At 36.8% G+C, this 27,408-nt stretch overlaps 2 protein-coding genes across 7 annotated transcripts in view; one reads left to right on the forward strand and one right to left on the reverse strand.

The window, feature by feature from the left end:
- Positions 1–9,889, forward strand: part of SLC35D1 (solute carrier family 35 member D1) — a 49,503-nt gene extending 39,614 nt beyond the window's left edge. Inside the window, exon 12 of the mRNA XM_037826957.1 lies at positions 5,688–9,889. Coding sequence (XP_037682885.1) covers positions 5,688–5,796 — 109 coding nt within the window. The 3' untranslated portion in view covers positions 5,797–9,889. The remainder of the gene's footprint in view (positions 1–5,687) is intronic.
- Positions 9,890–14,949: 5,060 nt separating this feature from the next.
- Positions 14,950–27,408, reverse strand: part of MIER1 (MIER1 transcriptional regulator) — a 70,579-nt gene continuing 58,120 nt past the window's right edge. For 5 of the 6 annotated variants that reach the window (XM_037826960.1, XM_037826965.1, XM_037826961.1 and 2 more), the window contains 3 exons: positions 24,576–24,703; positions 20,140–20,279; positions 14,950–17,875 (listed from right to left, as the gene is read on the reverse strand). In XM_037826960.1, the coding sequence (XP_037682888.1) occupies positions 17,547–17,875; positions 20,140–20,279; positions 24,576–24,703 (597 nt within the window). In that variant the 3' untranslated portion in view covers positions 14,950–17,546. Of the gene's footprint in view, positions 17,876–18,750; positions 19,524–20,139; positions 20,280–24,575; positions 24,704–27,408 lie in introns of those variants that run through there. The other variant, XM_037826964.1, reaches the window with a different exon arrangement.

Genomic DNA, 27,408 nt, shown 5'->3' on the forward strand with positions numbered 1-27,408 from the left:
TGGCTGGGCATCTTTGATTTGCGTTTTTATGTCATTTAGAAGGTTTGGGACGTTTTCCCCAACAATGTCTTCAAATACTCTTCTTGGTCCTTCTGGAACACCAGTGATTCTTGTATTTGTGTGCTTCATGTCGTCCATGATTTCCCTGAAATCCATTTCAATTTTTTTTTTATTTTTTTCACCTTTTGTTCTTTTGTGCTTTCGTATTCCATCTCCCTGTCCTTGAGTTCATCAGTTCTTTCATCTGCCTCTTCAAATCTGCTGTTATGTGTCCCAAGAATATTTTTAATTTGATCAACAGTATCTTTTATTTCTATAAAAACCGCTATTTTTAATTTACTCTTTAAAATTCTTCTTTATGAACTTCTAGGGTCTTCTTGATGTCCTTTGTATACTTCTTTGATTAATTGCTCCAATTTCTGTGTCTCATCTGGCTTTTAATTTGGGCATTTGGGTTGTCCATATCTTCTTATTTCTTCATATGCTTTATGATTTTCTGTTGTTTTGGCCTCTTGGCATTTGCTTATCTTGATAGGGTTCTTTTAGGATATGCAGGATTATTTGAACATTTATCTGTGATTTGACAGAGCTACAGCTTGGTGGAGTGCATTTTTCCTGTCCCACCAGCAGTTGGCACTGTTGAGCCACCTCTTACACTCAAGCCAGTTCTCCCCCAGCTGTGTTTGTGCACTGAGTGGGGTTCCAAACCATGTAGAAATCTAATCAGTGCACCAATTTTCCATGTGCACTGGGGACTGCCAGCCCTGTGGGTGAGGTGGTTGGGGGGGCGGGGGGCATGCCCTGCACAGTTTGGCAGGGAATCTACTCTAGGACACAGTGGTCCTGAATGTTCCCCAGGCTGTGGGTGGAATACTCTGCAACTGCAGAGCTTTCCGGCTCAGATGCCTCACAGTCCCTGTCTGTCATGCACCTGCAAGTTCCTGGAACTGGAGGAGGGCTCCTGGCACTTCCGTGCAGCGCCCTTGCCTCTAGGCTATGCACACCATGGGCTTCTATGGAGGAAGAGTGGATGCTGTCACAAGTCTGCCGAATCTCGAATACCCTCAAGGGAGCTCTCCCTGGCCAGCTGCAGAGATTGGGCTTAGAAAGCTGTTTGCTCCATGCTTGGTGGCCAGTCCCAGCTTGGCAGCTGCAGGCCATGAAGGGTTATGTCCCCAGCCAACTGCTAAGATGGCTGCCCAGGGCACAGAAAGCTGCCCTCTTCTGCACTCATCTCTCTGCTCCAACCGCCAGTCCCTGGCACGCCCCAGGTCTGCGAATGCTTATCACCCCAGCCAAATGCTGAGGAGCATGCATGGGGTATAGAAGGCTGCCCTCTTCCATGCTCACCAGCCGGCTTTAACCTCCCATTCCCCAGTGGTGTTCTAGGCTGGACACTCACTGGTCTTAAATGCAGTCTTTCTGCTTCTCCAGCTGTGTACTCTCTATGTCGTGTAGAAGTCCCTGCCCAGCCGGTGGAACCCTGGAACTGCTGTTCTGGAGCGTTTTCTGTCCTTTATCTAGTGTTTTTCACAGAGGAGAATTTTGCATTGTCTCTCCTAATACACCATCTTCCCAGAAGTCTGTGCCTCGTTTTTGATGTGTATGTTTAACTTTTTAAAAGAAAGAGCTTATTGGCCAGTTCTAATATAAGGGTTTTTTAAATGACTATTTATGATGTTTAATTGCATAAATACCTGTTCCAGAGTATCAGAAGTCATCGACATTGAAGTATTTATGGAGGCATTAGATTAATGAGAAGTTTTCTTTTTTTGTTGTTTAAAATAAGGAGAGGTTCCTGATTCAGAATCATTTGATAATAAAGTATAAAATTTCACATATAATCCCCATCTGGGATTTTCCCTTTCTTTTCCCATCTTCGTCTTTTCTTCCTTCTAGGCTCTCCCCGCCCCCCCGCAAAACTTCTAGGAAGCAATTTGTATTTCCTTTTAAAATATTTCCCTACATTTTCTTCTAAAAGTTTTATGGTCTTAGCGCTAATGTTTAGCTCTTTGAGTTTTGAGTTAATTTTTGTATAAGGTGTGAGATTGGGGTTCTCTTTCATTCTTTTGCATATATATAGTTCTCTAAGCACCATTTGTTGAAGATGCTGTTCTGTCCCAGTTGAGTGGACTTGATTGCCTTATCAAAAGTTAATTGTCTGTAGCTGTGAAGGTCAATTTCTGAACTCTGAATTCTATTCCATTGGTCAGTATATCTATCTTTATGCCACTACCATGCTGTTTTGACCACTATAGCTTTGTAATATACTTTCAAGTCAGTATGAGACCTCCCACTTCATTTTTCTTTCTCAGGATATTTTTATCTATTCAGGGCACCCTGCTCTTCCAAATAAATTTGATTATTGGTTTCTGTTTTTGCAAAGTAAGTTGTTGGGATTTTGATTAGTATTGCATTGAATCTATAAATCACTTGGTAGAATTGGCATCTTAAGGTATATTTAGTCTTCCAATCCATGAGCACATATCTCCTTCCATTTATTTAGGTCTTGCTTGATTTCTTTTAGCAATGTTTTGTAGTTTTCTTTTTATATGTCTTTTATGTCCTTAGTTAAATTTATTACTAAATATTTGATTCTTTTGGTTGCTATTGTAAATGGAATTTTATTTCCTCCCCAGATTGCTCATTACTTGTATAGAAACACAACTGATTTTTACGTATTGATCTTGTATATTTCCTTTTGAAAGCATGGACTCATCACTTCTTGACCTATCTGATCATTACCAAATATTTACATTTTCAGAAATGGCAATTCTAAAATCACCTATTTTTACTTAAAGAGAACTGAGTCAGGAATAAAGATGAGATGAAAAATCCTTTATCGTTGCCTCAAGTTAAAGTTTTTCAAAATCTGAACAGACTGTGCTCTGTAATCTCCAGAGTTTAGATCCATAATGTCTGTGTTCTGATTTTTCTCTTGCTATTGAACAACTGTCCTCTTTTTGCATCACATTAAATATCCTTATTATGTGACCCTACCTTTTGTTAACAATGCATCTCTCCTCTGGTCTATGAGTATCAGAGGTGACAGGGCAGCAGAGAAAAGGGAATGAGTATTTCCTGATTGTTCACTATGTGCCAGGCATAGGGCTAAATTCCTTATGCATATTATTCCATTTAATCCTCAAAGAAGCCTAGATAGATGATATTATTATTTTATTAATACAGACACAGAATCTTAGGGAAGTTAAATAACTTGCCAAGAGTCGTGGAGCTAGTAAAAATATTCAGAATTTGAACCAAGATCTAACTCAAGTGCATGCTTTTTTTCACTGCACTATTCTAGGAGTGTAGTCAGATCATAAGGACTAAGCCTTCAGTACATTATAGAACATACTTTGTTGTCTTCTATCCTGCACTTCCCCGATATTTCTGTCTAGGTGAATTCTGTGTAATATGAACTATACAGGTTGTCTTGGCAGGAAAAGTAAAAGAGTTTTGTTATTTTTAGGTTGTTGTGGGAGGGGGAAGCTAGAGGAGGGTAGGGTGAAAGAAGGACACAGCAGTTCTTCCACTCTGTTTGGGGTGAGATAGGGTTGAACACAAAGGGAAATGGACAGTTACGTAGAACCTCAAAGAATTTTTAACTTCAGCAGGAAGGCTACAGTAGCTATCTCCTTGGGTTCTAGCCTCCCTACCAGGGAGGGGATTTACTTGATGTATGAAAAAAAAAGAAGAAACATTTCCAGAAGAGTCAGAGAAATAAAATTCCAAAAATGAAATGGAAAAAAGTTACCAGATGATTGAAAAGATGAAGCTCTGTGATCACTGGTATGGGGTTTGGATTCAGGGAGGCCCCTTTCTTTGAATGGGATCATAAAGGATACTCAGTTCAGCTGTTATTTATTGAGCTCCTACAATGTGCCAGACCCTGTGCAAGGTGCTCTGTAGAGTTAGAAGAATAAGGTCTTGGGAAATTTACAAGCTGATGGAGACAAAATAGAGTAACTGCACCATCAAATGGAGCTGGGGCCGTGAGGGAGGCAGTGTTGAAGTGGAGTCAGACTGACCTAGCCTTTATTCTGGTCCGTCATTAGGTGACCCTGAGAAATATTTTCTTTGTGACCCTGAGAAAATTATTTTATGACTCTGGCACTCTGTTTTTTCATCTGTAAAATGAGCACCTTGTAGGCATGTTATACTTTATAGAAATATTGCAACAGCAGATATATGTAAAATGTTTAACGCATAGTAGATTTTAGTAAGTGGTCAGAATTTGATTATTAAGTGCTGTGGGGTTCAAATGAAGAAGAAGAAGAATCTGGAGGAAGATTAGATGGGAGAAGGCTCTGTGTAGCATTGCTTGGGGTCTCAGAGAATGGGTAATATTATGTAAGCATGTGCGTTAAAGAGCCAGTCCCCGTGCCTGGTCTTGCTTCCTTACTAGCAGGTACATCAGGGAGCAGGAAATAGGCCTATCTCTCCCTGCTGCAGCTGGTCTGGGGTTGAGACAACAAAGCTGAGAAGAAAGCAGGTCTAATTTCAAATAAGCAGCAAGTTTATGAGTCAAGTAGTCAGGCAAAAGTTGGGCGCCAACCCCAGAGCAGGGAAACCTGAAAGCAGAGCCCAAGCCAGGCAGCCAGCCGACCAGGGAGTCATGAGAGGCAGGCTCAGTGAAAGAGCAGGGCAAGGCCGTTTTAAAGTATCGGATTTGTGAGCTCCTCCAGCTGATTTACAGTTTAGTGATTGGAGCAGGAGGCTGTGTATTCCAGGTGGGTTTGAGATCCCCACAGAGAATAGACAAGCAATCATTATCCCCAAAGAGTGAACCCTTCTGGTGGTAGGTGTGGTGACAAGTGACAGGTACCAGCAAACAACTGTCAGTGGCTGAGGGCTCGGATTATAGGTTCTACACCATGAACTTGCTTCTAACCAAAGAGAAACCAGCTTCATTACGAAATCTCCTGAGATCTGTATGTTTACTTACTAATAGAGGTGTTTTCCATTTGTATTAAAAATAACTTTCAGTAGTCTTGAATGCTTATTTTTGAAAATGCAAGAAATACAAATAGAAAGGAAATCTCCTGTAATCTTACCATCCAGATTTTTTTAGTGCTTTCCAGACTTGTTTTTTACAGTGAATAGCAATGTACATATCCATATTCATTTGAATAAAATGGAATTAGACAATACTTAATGTTTTTGGAGATTTTTTTTCACTTGTGATGTCATTGCTTCTTTTCGTTTTATATCATTTTAATGGATGCATTGTATTCCATTGTATGAATTTATGTAATTCCCCATGGTGAGACATTTACCTTTTATCTAGTTCTTTTGCTACTATAAATTTTGGAATAAAAATCTTGTAGGTAAATCTTTGAAGGTGTACCCAATTCAGCCATGAACTGGTTTGCTATATCAAAGGATAAGCAAAATGCTAATGCTTTTGATTTCACCAAATTGTTCTCCAGGAAAGTTGTATAAAATTGGCATTTCTGCTAGTAAGTATGTGCAAACATTCATGTTCCCAAAGCATCAGCAACACTGAATATACCATGGTTGGGGAAGGGAAGGGTGTTTCTGCTAATATGATAGGAGAAAATGCTATATCTCTTTTAATCTTATGTGCTGGTGATAGCCCCAGCATTGTACCAGTCTCTCCCACATTTGCCATTCCACCCTCTTTCTTTCTCTTCCCCCTCTGATGGTGGTTTTCTCTTTTGCAGCATTGCTGGGAGCCTGGTGTATTCCTACATCACTTTCTCTGAAGAGCAGCTGAGTAAACAGTCAGAGGCCAGTAACAAGCTGGACATTAAGGGAAAAGGAGCCGTATGACCAGAGGATGGCTTAAACTTAAGCAGGCCCAAGTTTTTGATCACCTCGGAACTCTGGCAGTTTTTTTGTAGATACTGAGGTGTCTTGATTATGGAAGAAATACCATTCCTTTGCACTTACACAATCTGAGGATTGATTGCTGCCTTTTAAAATTTTATCATGAGAGAAACTTATAATTGACTCTATTTTAAATATGCTGTTTGAATTAATTTATATCAGACTGGAAAATGTACCTGGCTTTTTAATTTATTTTTCTTCTATGGTGATAGTGAAACATCAGTGTTTTGAAAATATTTTATTCCATAGTTTGATATCCAGGTGTCCCTGAAAGCTGCATATATAAGGTGCTCCAATAGGAGACTCATTTTTTAAATTGTTGCTGCAAGTGTCTGGAAGCAGTTTAGCCTTCATTCTGCTGAAAATGCAGCTGAATGTCTGATTTCTCTCCTTTGAATTTTCTTTCTTATAATTGCATTTTCTTCATATTGCATGTCATTACTGCATTTGCAAAAGATGACAACTTTGATGCTAAGAAAAATATCCGTGGAGCTTGGATGCATATTGGTTTCCATGTTGACTTCCCTGAGAACTTAGGGGATGAACCGAGTGCATTCCTTGAAGATATGTTGTTCCCTTTTTGTTGTAGAGGGTGGAGCTAGTGAAGGGATGGAAGAAGTAGGCCTTTTATTCATTTATTTATCCACCTGCTTTATTCATTCAGCTCAAATGTATTGAGTAGTATGTGGCAGGCATTGTGCTAAGTGATGGAGATACAGAGATGTTTATGGAAGTAGTTGAAAGCCCTTTCTCCTGCCATGACTGAGAGTAAGAGGGAGAACTTAGCTCTGTGAATCAATTCAGAAGACATTGTGACTCTGAGCAAGTTGTTTCAGCTCTCAGAAACTGTCAATCTGTAAATGAGGTTAGAAGCACCTGCTCTGCCTACCCCACACCAGTGTGAGTACAAATGCTACAATGTGAGATCCAATGAATTGAGAAGGGCATTTTGTAAACCAGTGCAGCTCATTATTGGCAGGCATGCAAGGTGACCTCCTTCTGTATCCCCATGTTTCTCTCCTCTGGGTTTGGTGCTACTCTTTGATCCTCTTTGGATCAATATGACTAGGTCCCTCCCACATTTCTGAATTTATTGGTTTGAGGGGAAAGACTGGTTAGACGTTTCTAATTAGTAAGGCTTGGTCTTTTTTTGGCAGTGTGTTGGAACCATCGTCTTCTTGTCTCCTCATGTGGCATGAGCATACCCCCTCCTTTGGACTGTCTCACTTTGTCCCTCCCACCTGTATCACATGCTCCTTGGCTTGCTTATGAGCATGCCAACTTCTCTCAAGACCAGTGCTGCATCCCAGGAGAGTGGCTGTGAATTGGCATTGCCTGGATTGCTTCTTGTGGGTGTGTTAACTCAGACACAATCCTGTAACTCATCCTAGCGACATCCATTGACTCTGCAGATATGTGTGTTTTCTCAGACTAGGTGCAGTCAGTGTACAAGAGACTGGGTATCTTTGAATTGGTGTACACACTAGCTTCTGTTGAGTTTGGAATCCACTGGGCTTTCTTGATCTAAACACTTGGTGTTTTGTTGTCTCAGTAAGGGACCTGGAGGAGGATTTTGATTATTTTTTATTTGATACAGAATTATATTGAGGTCATTTTCATATTCATGTCTCTCCCTTATTTTGGTTTGTCTTTATTAAAGCCTGGCCAGTAGTGCTGTGAACCCAGAATTAGCACTGTGGTCAGCTCCCATTAGAACAAACTCCATGTAAGAGGTCCTAGGTTCATTTTTTTTTCCAACATCATCTGGGCTGAGAAAGTTCTTGTGTCAGATGAGTGTTACTGTCTTTATTTTACCAATGAGAAGACAAGACTCAGAGAAAGTAGGTGACTTGCTATTAAGTCAGAATCCTTGTTTTTTTCACTGAATCCTGCTGCCATTTGAGACAATCATGTATAGTTATAGCTTCACTAAATGCACATGACAGGCTTCTATACCTCAGGGCCCCCGGCCTATGCAGAACCTTCTGGCTGACCAGAAGCAGTACAACAACTTACAGCTTTTGCCCTGTCTGTATCTTGATTCTGGAAGTCACCTACAACTGTCACCAAAATGTCAACATGGGAGAGAGCAGTCTGGAGAAATTGGGAATTGATTGGAGTGACCAGCCATTTTTGGAATACGTGTTTTAGATTATGTGCAGACCTGGTATAGTGCACTAGAGGTTATACCTGGTTCCCTAGCACCTCCCAGAATCTCTGGATTTTGCCCCAATGTTGAAATCTTACAAAGCCAAAATTCTTTGACCTACTATCTCCTGGGTGAAAAAGTAGTAGTCTAGAGTTAAATCCTTAATTTGCTCATTAAGACAGATGAGCTAGGAGAATTCTTAAGGCCAAATTCCTTGAGTATGGCTTCTCTTCATGGAGTTAATGAAAGTGAAGATCCTCTACTTTGGGCCATGAAATGGCCAGTCTGCTTTTACTTAGTGTCAGGTCAATTTGAATAATCTTGGTTTGCCAGACTACACATTGCCAACATGTCAGGTGATTTTTCATTGTCTCATGTCACTGCTGCCTTCTTTAGGAGTCAGTACGATCCAACTTGCATGTAGATAAAAAAAACAAAAGTGTAATGCAAGTTCCTTGTTGTCCTATTGTATCAAGAATCCATGGAAAGCTTGGGTCAATAAAACTGATGCAGGGTCTTCACAGAAAGCATAGTAGAGCTTTTAGATTTTGTTGGTTTGGAATAGTACCTATGGCCTCAGTTATTGAGCAAAGATTTACTGAGCATCTGGTATATGCCAGGCTCTGTGCTAAGCTCTGGGGAGCCTGAAGTAAACATGGCATGGTGCTTGTCCTCAAAGAGTATATGATTATGTAGCCAGAGGTGGTAACTTGGACCCTAGGTGAGAAAAAGAAAGCAGATGAAAACTGCTAAAGGGTTTTTTTTTTTTTTTTTTTAATGTGAGATGACTTATGTGACTCATTATGCTAGTCTTCTAGCTCTGAGGTAAGTGACAGGGCTCTTAGAATTCTGTGAACAGCCTGGGTCCCTCCTGCCTATACTACCCATAATTATGTAATATTGGTTCCTCTTTATGGATAAGTCTGTAATTGATTTCAGTGTTCAGAAGCAATGAGATAATGGATATAAAATTACTCAGTACAATGCCTAGTACATAGTAGACACTCAGCTAATGTAATTACTGTTATAATTTCATGATGGGACTACAGGCAAAAAAAGATTCTTTATTTGTGTTCCTTAAATGCTAGAGGCCTGAGAAATGTGCATGCTTATTGAAAATCGTGACCAGGCATTTCATTTATTCTTCAATGCTTAGATAATGGTTTCTGTTTGCTCTCTTTTTTAAAAAAAAGTGTACTGAATATTATTGCGGACACTGTGTGATGCACATGGTTCCATTTATTTTTAAAGAGGAACAAAGTTACTTTCATATTGTAATGGTAAATTTCATGAAAGGAAAATTATTTTCTCTATTAGAGGAAAGTAATTACATTTCAAAATGGTAATTCAGTTAAGACTTTCCCAGTTTGTCACTGTAAGATAGCTCCTGTATAGGCCAGGCATTCCTTCTTCCCTTCTCTGAATTAAATGCACTTGACTACACAGTGCTTCTGCTTTGAGGCTTATCTTGGTTGTCAGTATATGAATCTCTTGTGCCATCCTTGTTTTCTGAACCCATCCTCTGAGTTCTTACAGTTAGGATGCTGCTTCACAATAGTACGAGTTGATATTCTGCAGGGTTTTTTTTTAAGCTTTGTTTCTTAAATACTTTTTAAAAAGAAATCCACTGGTTAGATTTATTTAACAAAAACATTTTTGGAGATTATTTTGTTCATAAATGTTCTTTCTCATGCTGATGATCAACTGATTTTGTCTACAAATATTGGCTTCTCGCAATAACTTTTCGACAGTCTATTTACCAAATGACTGGTTTAGTGTTTTTAAAAGGTACTGAGGATTGAGATAGATAAATCAGGTGACATAAAAATGAAAATTATGTGCCTACGTATTTTTATAGAGATGTTAAATAAAGACTTTTTTTGAGAATGTGTATTAAAATTATTTTCCAAGTGAATGCAGAGTCAATCAAGAACCACAAATCTGCCCACATTCAAGATGATGGCATCCCATTAGTTGATGGAGACACATAATAGAGAAAATACTGTTTGCTCTACAAATGCTTTGCATAACACATATGACTATCCAGTGTCTTTGGCATACTTGCTGTAAATTAGAAGAAATGCTTAATCTTTCTGCTTTCAGCATATTTCATGTGCATAATCAAGCCTTTTTTAGTAGCTTTAGTAGGAAATATCCCCCAAATAAAATATTCTCAACAAGAAGTGTTTTGGAACAGGCAGACCCAACAGAGGGAGAAGTATCTTAAGGCATGTATTTTTATCAACTTTTAAAAATCCTCTTAGAATGTTACTTTTTCCTTATTTGTTACAGATAAAGTGCTGTCTTTCATTCAGGCCTTTGCTGGTTTCTTGTCTTGCTTTGCTTCTTTGCAGCATAATGCTGTGGGGGAAAGCCACAGAGGAGGTTCTGCCAAGAGGAGTAGAGCAAGCACAGAGCAGGTGTCTTTGTGTACCCACAGCAGTCCAGCAGTTACCAGGTACTCCCAGTTCTTCCTCATAACTCTCATCACTTGGGGCTTATCTGTCTGTTTGCTCATCCACCTTTTGAGCCAGATGGACTCATTGGGACCAGCACACAGCCTCTAGCAGAGGCTTGGCACTCTTTGACAGATGAAGCTCAGTGAAGTAAAATTTCCCAGTATAGTCCTGGAACCCACTTTTAAACCTCAGCTAGTCTGACCCCAAAGACTTTTGTTCTTAAGTACCATGCTATGCTGTTACTTGTTTCTCCTAGTCTACCTGTAATAGACTTGGTAGTACCAAGCACAATGCTCCTACATGTCTGTCAAATGCCACTACATGCCTTTAAAGGCAACCATGGATTTTAAGCTTAGGCATGAGTTGGTGGCTGGCTCCTTGAATCTGAGGCTGCAAAGCAGCCACCCCCTTCCAGCTATGCTGCTGGTGCCCCCTTGTGGGCAGCAGTTGCTATTGAAGAATAGATGATGGAAAGCAGTTGTCTTTGCCAAGAAGGAAAAAGGAAAAGCAGTATTTACTGAAAGCCTACTGTGTGCCTTTTATAGTTAGGCCTTTAACATGCCTTTTCTTCTTCATTTCTTACACTGTCGCTTTCCTTATACCACCAGAAATGGTGGCTTAAGCAAGGTTAAGAGATTTGTTCAACCTTAGCTGAGAAATTTAAATCTGGACTTCAATTTCAAAACCCTTTGTTTTCAAATAATACATTTCAGATAACATCCTTATGTTAGATGAACGCAGTGGGAGGGTTTCATCAAGAGTTATTCATCGTGTTGCTTATCCTTCAGATAATTTTTTTTCAATGAATATTTTTAAGGACTATGTCCACAAAAGATGAGGTATCTGTAAGAAATTTATGGGAGCCTTGAAGAGACATTTGAGTTGATTCTCAAAAGAAAACTAGAATTTGAGAATATTCTGGAGGGGCCAGCTCTCCAGCATTCCAGGGCCTTTGTACCTGCTTCTCCCTGTCTGGAATGCCCCCCATATCCTTATTTCATGCCCTCATCTCTGCTGGGTTTCCTTGAACAGCCCATTTGAAATGACACACTACTCTTACCATATTCTGTTTCCCCTCCTGTGCCTGTCTCCATAGCACTTATCTGATGCACCATGTTTTTAACTTATCATCTCCTGTAATCAAATTTAAGCTTTTTGAAGGCAGGGATTTTGGCTTGTTTTATGCACTGCAGTATCCTCAGCACGTAGAACAGTGTAGGTACACAATAAATACTTGCTGAGTGAATAAATTTAGACAGAGCAGCAATAGCTACATTTTTTTTTCTTTTCTTTTTTTTTTTTTTGAGCATAGCAAGGCAAGAACATGGTCTCATCTGCATTTTGGGACGTTCAGGCCAAGCTGCAGTAGTTGGACTATCTACTATAGGTCATGGGTTGGCAAATTTAAATGTGTGACATTTAAACGTGCAAATCCAAAGAAATGCAATGAAAAATTAATGTGGGGCTTATGGTACACACCTGCCCAAAGACATTCAAGTAAAACTTGAAAAAATATGTCTGCCAGCCAGATTTGGCCCACTGGCTACCAGTATGTCTCTTGAGTAGAAGAACCACAGTAGATCAGATTTGCATTGTAACAAGATCATTCAGGATGTGGTGTGGCTTACTAACAGGTAGGGGTCAAGGAAAGGGTAGGACTGGAGGTAGGTGCATCTGATGGAGAAGGGTGTCTTACAAGTCCTCATGAAAATCGATGAGGTCCTAAATTGTAGTTGTAGAAACACAGAAGAGCAAGATGAGTTATTTTGAGAGGTAGGATTAATAGGTGATGATAAAGTCTGTTTCTGCTTTTCATTTGTAAGTAAATCTGTAAAAATCTTTTTTTCCTAAATCTGATGTCTTCAGGAGACCAAACGGTATGAACATTTTTAAGTTCATTAACTTATGTTTCCAAGTTGTTTCCCAAAAGGGTTATACTTGAAGTATAGCAGTGAAACTGTGAGTGCCTCCTATGCCACCATAATAATAAATTGAGCTACATGCTTGGCATTTTTCTTAGCACTTGACATATACTGGCACAATTTGATCCTCTAAACAAAAGTCCTATTACAATCTTTTAGAGGTGAGGAAAGAGGCACAAAAGATTCCATTGTTGGACAGTGCTAATTGTGAGAATCTTTCCTTATACAGAATATAATTTGCCATCCTTTGAGGTCTATGCTTGGAGCTGCCTAGGACAAGCAGTACAGTTTGATGTTAGATGTGGATTTTGGAGTCAGGCTGACTTAAGACCACACTTCACCAGCTTTGAGTGTAGTGGGTTTGAATCTTTACAAACTTGGGTATGAAGGAAATGTCAAATTACTTAATCTTTTAAATCAAATTAGTTCTGTGTCCCCATTTTGCCACCCAGCAGGAATTAAATACCAGTCCTTCCTTCTGGTGCCTGGAAAACAGAAAAGGAAACTTCTTGTCTTCAGTCCATCATGGTCACTGGTGAATTCCTTAGTGATTAACTCTAAGGTGTCTTTTGAAGGCAAGTGGTGTCACAGGATCCAAACTTTGGCAGAGTAATCATGCTTCTGGGAGTTCCAGCCTTACATTATACCCCTTGCATCCACTCTCTTGGCTTGCCAGAAAATGATTCTCAGCTTCCTGCTATTTTTAGAGCCCACCAATCCTCATCTTTTTTTTCCAATTTGGGGGAATTTTCCCTCTTCAAGGCTCAGACTCGGGGGAAAAAAAACTAGAGAACAGGTTGTTTGCAAGCAGCAATCTGCTTTCTGTCCTATAATTTTCTCCTGACAGCTCCTTTATCTGCCATAATCCTGAGTGCACTGCTTTATTCTCTATGGCTCTGTATTAGCACTAGCCACTCATGGATTTTGCAGACATAGCCCAAGTGTGTTTATAGTTTTTTAAATGCAAATTCCTGTTTTCTAAACACTAGAAACAAATGCTGACAGCAATACAGCAAAGCCATGCAGCCAAACAGCTCATGAAGTTCGTATTTCAGCTATTTCAAAGCTCACAGCTACTGCACCCAAATAAATTTCCCTTACTTACAAGTTTGCACTCAAAGTAATTAATGGGAGTATTTGAAAAATACTCAGAATGACAGGCACCACTATAAGATACCAGTCAGAACTGATTTCTCAAGCTCATTCAGTTCGACTAAAGTACTGTAAAGTCCCTCTTTGGAGTAAGCGCCTTCCCTAAATCTGGATTTTCTGGTTAGAAATTTAAAGGGGCTCAGGATAGTCTACTCTGAGGCCATCCTCTGCTTAATTTTTTTCCGTTTCTGGAAGAAACCACTCCAAATTCAGGGCCCAGCGCTCTTTTCCTCTTCAGAAACCATTTTAGAACTACCTGAACTTGCTCCAAATTAAGTTCCATTCAGTTTGTAGAAAAACACACTAAACCGACTCTACATTCACTCAACCATTCATGTTACCAGTGGTGAGAATAGCCAAAAGTGCACCTATTTCATACCCTTACCAAATTTGCGTTAGGCTTCACTGTCCAAACATTAAAACACCAGAAGACTCTCCATCTCAATGGACAGTGAATGACAAGGGTAAAACCCCTGAATAATCCACAGCTATTGTAATCAGGCCTACAGTAAATCATATTTCTTAGGGGAATCATACATTAATTTCATCTTCATTAATTTCAAAGAAATATGTTTGAGAAGAATCTTAGAATTATATGGCAGAGAGGCAGATGGACTTTCTCTGAAATTGTGCCTACTCATCCTTTCATTTTGCCCTTTCTGTACTCAGTAGAGAACTTACCTGCTATTGCATTCACCTTGCAGAATAGCACATGCCACATCACTGAAGCCATGAGCCAAGCATAGTATCTGGCACAAGTATAGCCCAAATATTTGCAGGATAACAGAGTAATTGGCAACACGAAGAAACTTTTTACCAACTGATAAGTTCTATCAACTAGTATAAAGACTAAGATTTAAAAAAAAAGTTCAGAAAAGGAAAAAACATTCATACACATGTCATCAAGATGTTAGCCCAATACTGAGGGTATAATAAATGAGGTTATGGAAAGTAGGCATTGCAAGAAAAAGATGTTATTCTAGATACTCATAAATACATGAAATCAGCACCAGTAACTTAGGTGAATGACCCTGTAAGATTTTGCAGAGGATGAACCTGACTTACTAAAACACAGACTTGATTTTATGGTAAAAAATTCAGATAGAATCATGTCATGCAGCAAGAAAGTAATTTTTAGAGAGAATAAAAGGTTAAAATTTGGAAATTCTTTATTCCTCCCCTCAATGTTGTTAAATTGTTTTCCCACACTTGCACTTCTCATGAATATGTGGATTTAGATGGGAAAACCTCAGCGTCTCTTGATTTGGTGTTTGCATCATCAGCACACATCTAATTATTGCCTATCGAAATCAACCAGTCTTGTTACTCCAAGTGCCCTCTTCTAAATTTCCACTGATAGCAAAACAAGTATTGTGACATACCAAGTAGTGCAAAATATGACATGAACTGCAAGTGAAGGAAACATTCTTTTTAATTATACAGTCCAGAGGAAGGGAAAGAAGGTGAATAGAGGTCCAAAGACTATAGAATGTCCCATCCTAAAGGAGGCCAGGACTGAGAAACAATTTTGTGTAATATGTCTAGGAGTAGAAGGAATAATGTATATATTTGCATTGTAAACAATGTGCACTAAAACTATAAACCTATTGACAGTCACTCACACAGCATTACATAGCCAAATATGTTTAAAAAAATATTTTAATAAGCATATTCAGAATGGCAGACGGAATGGGAAATGGGAATTATTTTACAGTGCAAAATTACTATGAATAAATTTAAAAACACCTAATTTGTAATTTTAAATTGTGTTGAACTGAGTTGCAGATTCTGAACTCTATTTGAAAACACATCATGAAACAGAATACCATTCCAAATGAAAATGATAGTGCTTTGCTGGGGTGGGGTGGGGGAGACTAAGCAACTATTAACAAAGGCTTCTTTTCCCAATGCAATTTGTCAAGAGTTCTGAAATGTACTAAATATTAAGCAAATTAAATTCATGATATTACTAAAATTTTAGTAGTGCAATGACTTATCAAGTTATAGTGGCTACATTATGAAATACAAAGTACTGTGTGAAATACCTTTATATTAAACACAAAATACAATTAAGTATTTCTTCACAAAAAAAGCTGAGCATTATATATTTTAGTGGAAAGTCTTTCCTTAGGAATACTTTAAAAAGAGAAGATTAAGAAAAGGAAAATTCCAAAAACATTTATACATGTGCCATAATTGCAAACATACTTGAGAAATTTACTTAAAACATTCCTGTAATATTAGTTTGCAAGAACTTCATAAATCTGCAAACAATATGCATCTTTTTAAAAAGGTGAAAATGGCATCTCTAATATTGCAACAATTTAAAAAGTACAGCACCACCATTCTTTTGAAACATTTCTATAGACCATCTTTGATGAAGAGCTAGGATGCTCTGGACTTCATTTAATAAAATCTGATTTAGAAAATGGATTGTGACCATCTGCGTAAGCTACTGCCATTCTGGATAAATTAATGTTTTAAGTAAAACAACACAAAACAACATAAAACTCAGGCTTATCACCACTTCCACCCAAAATTTTGATTTACTTGGATATGTATGTAAGAACAATGAAGGTACCTTACATAAAGTCAAGTGTTGTAAAATGGCTTGTAACACTGTTGGGGGGGGGGGGTTCACATTGGAGAAGGGAAGTAGTTTGAACATATGTTAACAGTAATACTTCATGGGGATAAGGCCTAAACCATAATTTCTCAGTGCAGACCTCTACTAAATTCCATTATACAGTTGAGCCATTAAAAGCAGACTACAGAAGATTTTAAAAAGGCATTGGCTCTTGAACTGACGACTGAAAATCAATAGAAGCATTTGGAGTATGCCTGTGATAAGAAAAAAGATAGTTAATAATCTTTTACAAAAGTTTGGATATAGGTTGGTCTATCAGCTGTATAAAACTATGTTTTCACTAAGAATTTTGCACTAAATATCATTTGACCTTTTCCCCTCTGTTTATTTAATGCAAAAATGGGAAATTTTATAATGTATATAAAAATAACTGAACTGGATTCTGGTCAGCATGATGCAATTAAGCACTTAAGCTGACAATAAACTTTTGTTTTGCTTCAAAAATAACAGCAAATGCAAAACAAACTGTGCAATTTCAGAATTTTCAAACTATTTGTCCTTAAGTAGAAATTTGGAAAAAAAAAAAAAGCCAACAAATTTTCACAATCCTTTAAGAATGCTTTTACCACCTGGATAAGAAACATGACTTAGTTACCACACACTTAAAAATTCATTAGAAAAACCTTACCAAAATAAAATGAAAGCTGACAGACTCAGAATATCAATTCCTCTCATAAAAGTTTACCAACTGTACAAATTAAGAAAATTATACAAGCTTTTGTATTAAGAAAGGACAGCTCAGTCAAGACATATGTACTGTAAAAATCTTTCAAAGGCTACAAAGAATCTGGAAAAATACAGAATGTATTTCTTAAGCCCAGATAAGGATATGGAAAGACATCATTGATGTCAACAATTTTACATATACAAACCTGACTTGGTTTATTTTTAAACTTCTATATATAAAAAATCATGCTAGCATAACTTTCAGGATTCATAAGGGTTTCCTTAATAATGATACTCAATTTGTATGGAGAGAAAAATGTCTGTCTTAAAAAGATAAAGACATTTTAAGAAACTCAGAAAAATAGGTATTCAGCAGAAATTTGAACTTGATTTTTTTCCTCCTCCATCAAACTAAGCGTTATGTACCTTGTAGTGGCATTTTACAATATGATTAATACATCAAATGTGAAGGTACTGAAATACCTTTAGTTCAAATTTATTAACCTATCTGTTATAGCCTTAAAAGGATCTTTGACAGTTTTAAAGTAAAAAATCTGCAAAATGTGGAATTATGAAATTCAAATTGTCAAATTTTCACCAATTCCTTCAAGGAAATCAACTTTTAAGGTAACCCATCAACCCTGAAAATTTTAGTCACACCAGAATTTACTCCAAAGAAAGTAAAATAGGTCTAAAATTTAGTCATCTATGTTTTCAAGTTCTTCAAATTTTCCATGTGATATTACTTCTTGGAAAAATTCAGAAGAACCTGGACTTTCTTTTCCATTGCTGTTCACCCTTCGCCTTTTGGCAGGTCTCTCACTTTTTTCATCAAAATCATTTTCACTTCTTGCAGTCATATGGGCAAGTTTTGGGTCAGTGGTGAGGTTATCTGTTTCATAACCGTTAGTGTCCATATCTGTGTGAAGTGGTTTCTTATTTCCACCTGTTGGTCCATTAATGTGTAACCCTTCAACTTTTGCTTCTTCTTTGCTTAATATTTCACCTGGTCCATTAGATGACACCCCTAAATTGAAAGAGACATAGATGAAACAGCTAATACAAAAAAGTTAAATTTGTAAACTATTATAGCTCTTGTAAAGTAGCTTGTCATTAAGGAAGCAAAGTATCAAATCTGTGTTTACATATGGTCTGAATTCTAGCTCTATTACTTACTAGCTGTGTGACTGTAGGCAAGTTATTTATTTTATACTCTCTGTGCCTCAGTTTATTTCTAATGCCTCAGTTTCATATCTACAATGAGGATAATAATATATCCCTCATGGTGGTTGTGAAGAGTATGTTAATAAAAGAACTTAGAAGAGAATTTGGCATATATTAAGCATTCAATTAAAGTTAGGTATTTATATGGCAATAAATAAGCATTGGATCCAGCTGACTTCAGAGATATGCAATAGATTATTCAGAATTTAGTAAAGGACAATAACTTTCTAAAACCATGTAAAAACAATCAACAATTTTTTTAGAAGCTTGAGTTTTCTGCTCTATAAAACACACCAAGACATTTTTATTCTTAATGGATAGCTATGGATTTTGCACCTTAAGAGGAAAAAAATCATACACTGTATTTAGAGCTAAATGAATTTAAATAATCTCCCATAATGTTAAAAAACAATGCTGCACTGTCCAAGGGTACACTTGAAAATGCTAAAGTAATGCAAATTTTCCGCATAATAGGTGAGAAAAAAACAAATATTTTAATAAGAGCAAGAAACAATAAAAAGGTCACATTATAGTTGACTATAAAATGAAACTGAGTACAAATTTTGGTGATAATTAATGTAAAATATAGAATGTGCCCAAGGAGATTATTAAAATTTAAGTAACTGAAAAACATTCAGCATAAAGGATGAGCCTCAAATACTACATTTTGTTAAAAAAAAAAAAAAAAAAAATTGTGTTTTCCCCAACTCAAAAATGCACTCAAACCATGGATAAACATGTGGATCATGCACAATCTGATACTGAAGGAACAATTCTGTAATAGTAGGCTCGAAGAGCTAGGAGAGACTGTGATTAGGTCTGAAAGAACTACAAAATCTCAAAGCAATAATTAAATCTCCTTATAAAATAAACTGGGTTGGAAAGTTCCTTCTTTGCCTTGAAAATCCTGGAAATGTTGATTGTAGGTACCTGATGTGAATGGCTCCTGGGCTGCTGAGTAAGTTATAGGTAACTGACAAATACTCTTCTAGCCTACAAGCATTTATCATCAAATGGTTAAAAAAAGGAGGGGAGCGGAGAGAAATGAATTATTTGCTGTTGCGGTGAATAAACAGGAAAAGACAGAAGTAGTACCAGGTTTCTACCCATGGACCCAACACCAGTCTCATACAGCACCCGGGTATGCTACTTCAGGGTGGATGTAGCCAGCCTTAGGTGTCATGTCAATGAACCTTCTCAGGCCAGGAAATGGCTGCAACTAGGCCTTAATTTTTGTTTGTCTGGCTTGTTCTTACAAGACAGAAAGGGATCACTGAATGAACAAAGTATATGCAATATAGCAGTGCTAGTGTGAGATCAAAGGTCAAACAAGGGTCAGACCTTTCATGGTGTTCCTCTTTCAGTTTTTCAGGGGGAGGTTAGCTCTCCATTGGCCCTTCACCATTAGAATGCAGGTGGGCAGGTCTTATCTCCAATTCACCAGTTTCCTCCTAGAGAGAAGTGGGATTTTCTCCTTGGGAATTCACTTACTTAGGAAGAACATTTTAATTAAAGTTTAAATCAAAATAATTCTTTGATGAGGTCTTGCTGTTTCTGGTCCACTGTACACTTTAAACAAGAATACTGTCAAAATCTCAAACACACAATAGTATGCCTTTTGCTTCAAATACTAACTTACAGGCTGAAAACTGGTTTTTCTCTCATCCTTCAAGGTTATTATGCGATTAAAAAAACCTTAAATATTCAAAACAGCACCCTTGTTATCTATTTCTCATCTATATATTTAAAGCACTTTTTCTGATAGTGTGTTATATATTCTAAAGTGTGTATTTCTGATGTGAAATGGCTTGACTTTCAGTCTAAGAGTTAACAGGAATACTTATATCCATTCAACAAGAAAAAAGATGCTACTCAAATATTGTGTAGTATGGGTTAGCATATATTTATGCTGATGTTACATATGTTTTGTCTGATATTTATAATTATTACTTTGAACGCTGAAGCTTGGGAAGTTGAATAGAAACCCAAACTGAATTTCCCAGGCTAATGAAATAAAAGTGCCCCCATTATGAATTTGAATGTATAGGTGTTTCTTTGGTTGCTTACCATTTTGATTACTGTTGCTTAGCGCGCCATCTTCTTTCTCAGACTGGCTGTTACTACTGTTTGAGGCAGTTGGAGGAGGGGATGGTGCACGACTAGAAGCAGCGCTTTCACTTTCATCTAGAAGGCGATCCATGTAATCCCTTAAAAGTAAAAAAAAAACAAAATTATTTTTCATACTAAAAAACCTGAAAATTAAAACTGATTGACGTTAAATTTAGATGGCTTTATTAACAAGTGTATCCTAATTTTCTCTTCCATTCACTGCAGTGTCTCATCTACCACAACACCAGGATCTGACCATTTAAATGGAAAACTTCTTTTGGTTATATTATTTATAGCAAAAATGCCTAATGGTTTTCAACCAGCAAATTTTAGAGACTTAGAGGAAGTTTTAAAACTTTTAAAACTATAGGCAAGTGCTCAGAGTAACCCATATATAATTGGAGGATCTCTAAAGTGAAGAGATAGAGAAATGTCATCAGGAGTATGAAAGAATTTCTGAACTGGAATTATAAAGTCCCTGAAAACTACCTGATGGCTATGGCAGTATTTGAATAACTAACTGGGGCCTAATGTAAAAGGATGACTCACCTCCCTAAGTCTTCTTGGATATCTTATTACCTGTCTATCAGTCAGGTATAATAAGCTCACTAAGACTTGTGCTTATCTGCTAGCTTTATCCTGTCAGTATCTCACTATAGACCAGCTCATTTTTTCCCTAAGCCATTCCTGAACTATGGTATGAAAAGACAGCTGTGGTAAGTGACAATGGGCTGGGGTTAGAAGATCTGGGCTTAATACTTGTCCGTCTGAGGTGCAGTGTCTTTACCTAAAAATGCAGATTATCGTACCTGTCCTGTCTACCTCAAAGTGTTGTTGTATTACGTTTATGAAAGTGTTTTATAAACTTTAAAGTACTGCTGAGTCAACAGAATAAGGGTCATCAGACAATGGCCTGTGGGCTGACCATGTAAGTGAAGTTTTATTGGAATACAATCACACCCATTCATTGAGGTATTGTCTATTAACTGCTTTTGAGATGCAACACACTTTTCAGCCTGCAAAACCCAAGATATTTATTCTCTAGTTCTTTACAGAAGACGTTTGGCAACCCCTGCACAAGAATGTAATTCCCTGAGGGCAAGGATTTTAATATTTTGTTTACCACTGTACTACCAGCGCGTAAATTGTACACAGCTTGGAGTAGAAGCGCAATTAAAACTTGAATATATTATTTATTTTAAAATTCTTTCAGAATTAGTAAAATAGATATATTAATACAAATCTTTGGAATTTTGTGAGCAGGGTAAATAAGAATGTTTAAGAGTGGAAGCCCTTATAACTTTCTGAAAAGTCTGTAGTAACAGTTTATACCAGAGTATTAACTGTAGTTATAGTCTCAAACAACTCTAGTTATCACTGTGACCTGGGTTATGGGGATATAATAAATATAGTGACATGGCACCTGATCTCAAGAAGCTTCCAATGAGTCTGAGGTACACACATCAAAGAAACTATATGACCAGTTAGTCAATTAACATTCTAGGCCTTATCAATTAATATTCTATGCCTTACCTACTCATCTGTAAATGGAGAGAATTAAATTAGTCTTTATGATCTCTTCATCTGTATGTCATTCATTGTAACTACAGAAAAATTACCTAACAAATTCAGTAGTGCATATTAAGCACAGAAACAGAAATGAGCATGATAAATGCCAAAGGGACTTTTAAAGTTAAGGCTAATGGGAACAGAAGATGTAGGATGAGGAATTGCTGGAAGTAAATTTGGTATGGTGGGACTGGATAATGGAAGCAAAAGAAGCTAGTTATTTAGATATCAAAATTATTTTAAGTTTCTGAACATAGCAATGGTACCAGGAAAGGATGATTTTTTTAAAGGAGATTAATGGCAGCCAGAATAGGAGAAAGAAGTATCAGGGAAACCATTCAGAAGGCTGGAGCAACATTCAGGTAACTGGAGTTGTGCCAAATTAATTTTTTCCCTTTTCTTTTTGTCTTTAACTATTTGGAAGGCTAAATATTTTACAGTGAAGTCTCCAATTTGCATATGGCTTTCAATTCTTCCAATGAATAGGGAGAATCTGCAGTAGGATCTTTCAAAAGCTGTTTGTAGGCAGAAAAATGGCAAATGTGCTTCATTTTGGTGGTGGGAAGGTTAACAAAAAAAAAAAAAATTCAAGATAATGCACTCTTAACTATTGATTCTGATCTAAAAAGGAATATGAGAAAATCCTCTCATATTTTTTTCTGAAGACATTAATGTAATGTTTTGTGCAGTCTCTTAACACAGAGAAGGTCCTCGAAGCAAATCAAAAAAATTTCTCCAGGCTTATAAAGAGCCACAATTTCTCATTTGGAAATAATGTACATTCTGGTCACAGCTTCTTATAGAAGACATAACACAGCTAAAAGGAACAGAGTCTGGATAAAATGTATGGTTCTTTCTGTTAAATTTTGTAACAGACCCAGGGGGACATAACTGAAGCTTACAAAACTATATGGTATTCTTGCCTTGGGGAAAAACCACATTTGTTCATTGCATATCATTTTACCAGGGAAGTCACTGTTAACTCTTAAAACCTGAGAAAAGAAAAGATAATGGGATTACTTTTAACAGTGCCTACTCCACCTACAGAATACTTAACCTTAACAGGAATCAACTTTATAGATACAAGTATCTTCAAAAAGTCTTGAGAAGCTATGGAAAGATTATAAGAAAACTACGATGCTTGGTAGCACATCCCTACCTAACCTGTTGAGCTTGACATCACAGAGGACCAACTAAGCCAGCCCAAAACACTTCCCCTGGTGATGTTTTCTGAAAGAGAAAACTGGATGAACCATGGGTCTGACCCAGCATGGCAATGTTCTTACTGCTGATAATGACATATTGACTGTAGTTCATGTGTGAACATTATTTCTGAAATGGGTGAAAAAAATGAAAGATGTTACTATTGCTTTTCCCTACATAAAATCTTGAATACCATGATTATTTTAAGTTATAGTCTGCAGAATGGTTAGCTATACCTAAAGTTCTACATCTTTATGCCTAAGCACTACCAATGAACAATCCAGAAAAAAATTAACTATAAATATTTAATAATACTAAGCAATTAGTTAAAAAAATTGGAATACCGCACTCTATAAAATTCCACTCTAGCCATCACAAGCTTTGAATAATCAGGGATGAGGCACACAGTCCATGGTCCCATGATCTCCATGGGCAGTCATACCACCCAATTATTCCCTTTTGGATTATTTTGCTTTGGGCTTTAGAGTGTTTGATCCTCCAGGGAACTAATCAGCAGACACAACTGTCAATGAATGTGACCAGAAAACAGTCCAGCATGGAGTCTGTAAAGCACAATCAAATAGGCATACAAGCACATCTTTCAAATGTACTTATCTTTAAGAAAAAGATATCTTTATTTCTGTACATTGACCAAATCAAGTCACAGCTTTACATTATTTTTTGTAAACACTACGGAATAATCAATAAGAGTATAGTAAAGTTAATTCTACCTTAACAGTTCAGTTTTAGAAGCAATTCATGTGAGACGAAGGGTTTCCTATTTCATATACCTATAGCAACAAATTACTAGTCAAATAGTTTCATTCCAAAGCTCAGGGTAAAGAGAACTTGGGGGCCTGGGAACTTGATTAGATATAAAAGGCGTTTTGCATAAACAGTGAATATAAGAGCTCATACCTATACACTGGGAATAAACTAAAGTTACACTATTAATTATTAAATATTACTTCTATTAGCAGAAAAGTTTTAGGAAACCTAGGAAGAGGGAAATTACTGTGTACATGTTCTTTACAAAAATCTTATAACCAAAGGAAGATGATTTGACCTGATTTATTATCTCTTTATGCCTTTCTCTTCTATATCATTTCTATATCTAAATCTTATTATGGCTCCTAGCATCAAAAGTAGACTGGAAAAGAATAAATGTTAATTTCCCTTCTTCTTTGAAGAGTCAGTATTGGGTACATGGCTCTATAGTTTAGAAAAGACATTCTCTCTTCTTTCCCTCTTCTCACTGCTTTCAAAGTGTCATAAGATTAAAATGGTATGTGATTATGCTGAATGGGATAGAATGTAGTAAAAACATGCTTTCTGATCCAGTTTCTCTCAGGGGTACCTAAAACATATACTCCAACTCTTGCTTTACTAATCTTTGTTGTCTCAAATAATATGAACTGTGGTTTACAATATTTATATAAGACTATGTATGAGAGTCTACAAGCCTTATAAAATAAAGATATGTCAATAGATGGTAACTTTAAATTAATGTAAACTTACTCTATTAAAAAAAGCAAGATTCTAAAAATCATAATTCTCTCAAGAATAAAACCTATGAAAGCTTAGGAAAAAATATAAGGCTGCAGAAGAACAAATAAACTCACGTTACACCAGGATGAAGATTATATTTCTTTTTTCCAAATCGTGTTTGCTGAGCAAAGAAATCGTAACGTTCAGATTTTTTCCACATGTAATAGAATGCTACACATTCACCAACTGACCTTGTTCGGACCTATAAGAAACAAATAGTTGTTTTTAAGAATCATTCTCCTCCTTAAAGGAATTACTTGAAAAACACTTGAGGTTTGAAAACAAATTTAGCTAGTCCTGGATGAATCTGGACCCGGCATCCTGGGATTGAGAACATCTTCTTGACCAAAAGGGGGAGCAAAATGAAATGAAATAAAGCTTCAGTGGCTGAGAGAATTCAAATGGAGTCAAGAGGTCATTCTGATGGACATTCTTACACACTATATAGATAACACTTTCTAGGTTTTAATGTATTGGAATAGCTAGAAGTAAATACCTGAAACTATCAAACTCCAACCCAGTGGCCTTGATTCTTGAAGATGATTGTATGACAATGTAAGTTTACAAGGGATGACAGTGTGATTTTGAAAACTTTGTGGATCACACTCCCTTTATCCAGTGTATGGATGGATGAGTAGAAAAATGGGGGCAAAAAACTATAGGAAAAATAGGGTGGGGGGTGACAATTTGGGTGTTCCTTTTTCACTATTTTTTTTTTATTGTCACTTTTTCTGGTACAAGAGAAATGTTAAAAAAAATAGATCGGGTGATGAATGAACAAATATATGATGGTAATGTGACCGACTGTATTATTCTGGATGACTGTATGGTGCGTGAATAAATCTTAATAAAAAAAATTTAGCTAGTCCTTAAATGATCTATAATACAATGTATAAAATACAACAGTGCAGCAGCTATACTGAAATCTAGTCTCCAAGCTCCTATTAAGAGAAATAATACACTGTCAACAGGTCCTCAGATTTTCAGCATTCTGTTTTTTAAAAAGTTATCATCATCCTAGTCTATCAAATATAAATACTCCTCTATTAAAGATGTCTGAAGTGGCACTTAGGTTAATAATGTTATGAACAGTGTGCAAATACTTCACTCACAGAGTACCCAGGGAGTCCAACCTTTAAATTCTCATTCAAAAGATTCTTACTAGTCCCAATAAGAATCTAGACTCAGTTAATTTAATTTACTTTCTAGAAAGGCAGAAAATACTCCACGGTGAATTAAAAGCTACAATAATAATGGTAATGCTTTGTAAACTACATTATCCTTGTGGCTTACTGTGTCATATCTATTTGTGCAACTGAATGCTCCCTCACAAATGGTTCAACACCTATGGGATTGGCAAATAATGGTGACAAAATCTCCTTTTTTGTCCTTAACTTGGAGAGCTGGTATGGTTAATGTATATAATTAACATACTGGAAGTTTAAAAGGAAAAAGAAAAGATATCTGCTTGAGTGCGATGTAAGATGATACAGCTTTAACTCAAACATTTCTGATCTTCAAATAGGCATCCAGTGGCACTGACTGCACCTAAGGACAATTGTTGATGATATCCTTATTCCTTCTCTGACATATTTTTCTTTCTTCCTCTCTGCCTGTACTTTACAATTTAGACCCACGGTGCTCTGAGAATGATAGCAACTGGAGCTTTAAAAATAATCATCTTCTCCGACTCTGATAATTCCATCTTTTGCCTCCTATAGAATTTTATTTCTAAAGAAATCATAAGCCAAGTCAATTGTACTTTACTGAAAGCAGTAAATGAAAAGATAGTTGTTGGCATGCAAAGTTAAAAGTATTATGAAAAATTCTCAATAAAACAGAATTTATGACTGAGATCCAAAATCCTCTTCCAGATGTAAGAACAAAATCTTGATGTCTTCACTGGCTCAACCTTCTCTTTCTCCCTTTGTTCCTCAGCAGAGCAACTAGTGTATTACGTATACATCAGGTGACTTGATCCTGTAACATTAAAATATCACCATCCCAAATATTTACAAAGAATTCAAAGCTCCTGTATGTTAAGGCTTTTTTTGACTAGTAGTTTCAAGCCACCTAATAAGATACTATTGCTAAAACAAACAAAAATTCCTGTTGCTGGGGGTTGCTACTGCCAATTATATCAGCTTATCTCATCCCCTCTATGTTCAGGGGTTGGCTCCATAGGTTAATCCAGCATGGTCTAGGTCAAAAGTATTCAAATTCAAGCAGGGGTAACTAGAAAACTCTTATCCAAAATGTTATCTCTTTCAACCATGAAACAATTTTTTTTTTTTACAATCAGAAACATATGTGGCCAGTTGTTAGCATAATGAATTCTTTCCTAGTGTACTGAATACATCTGTGATTAGCAGATGATTTAAATACAACATCAAGGAGTATAAATTGTTGACTGTCTTCTAAGATATCAAATCCTAAGACCCAAAGTTTCTTTTATTAGTTATATCTTATGTCAAACACCAAAAATACAAGATAATCATGAGTTACTAGTTAATGCACAACAAAATTAACAAAAATAAACTGACAGGATTTGAGCAATTTTTAATTTATTGAATATAAAACATACTGTTAGATATGTGTTGAAACAAAATAACTGGTCACCATCCATCACATACAGTGGTGTTCAGAAGGAGAATCTGGTGGCAGACTATTTATAAAGCATCAAACGTACTTTCAACATGGTCCTAGACAAGCCACCACACAAAACTTAGATGCTATCTTTCAAGGAAATATGTAAAGCTAAGCTCCTTGCTATTTGTATTCACTAATAATATGTGATATACATAAACCTAATAATTACTTAATTTGCTACATTTGAGTTCTGAAATTTTAATTCTGCCTGTCCCAGTCTCCCATAGAAGCAACATATTTTTCTATTCTATATCATTA

This window comes from Choloepus didactylus, chromosome 2 (genome assembly GCF_015220235.1).
Source record: "Choloepus didactylus isolate mChoDid1 chromosome 2, mChoDid1.pri, whole genome shotgun sequence".
In the NCBI taxonomy this organism is placed as follows: Eukaryota; Metazoa; Chordata; class Mammalia; order Pilosa; family Megalonychidae; genus Choloepus; species Choloepus didactylus.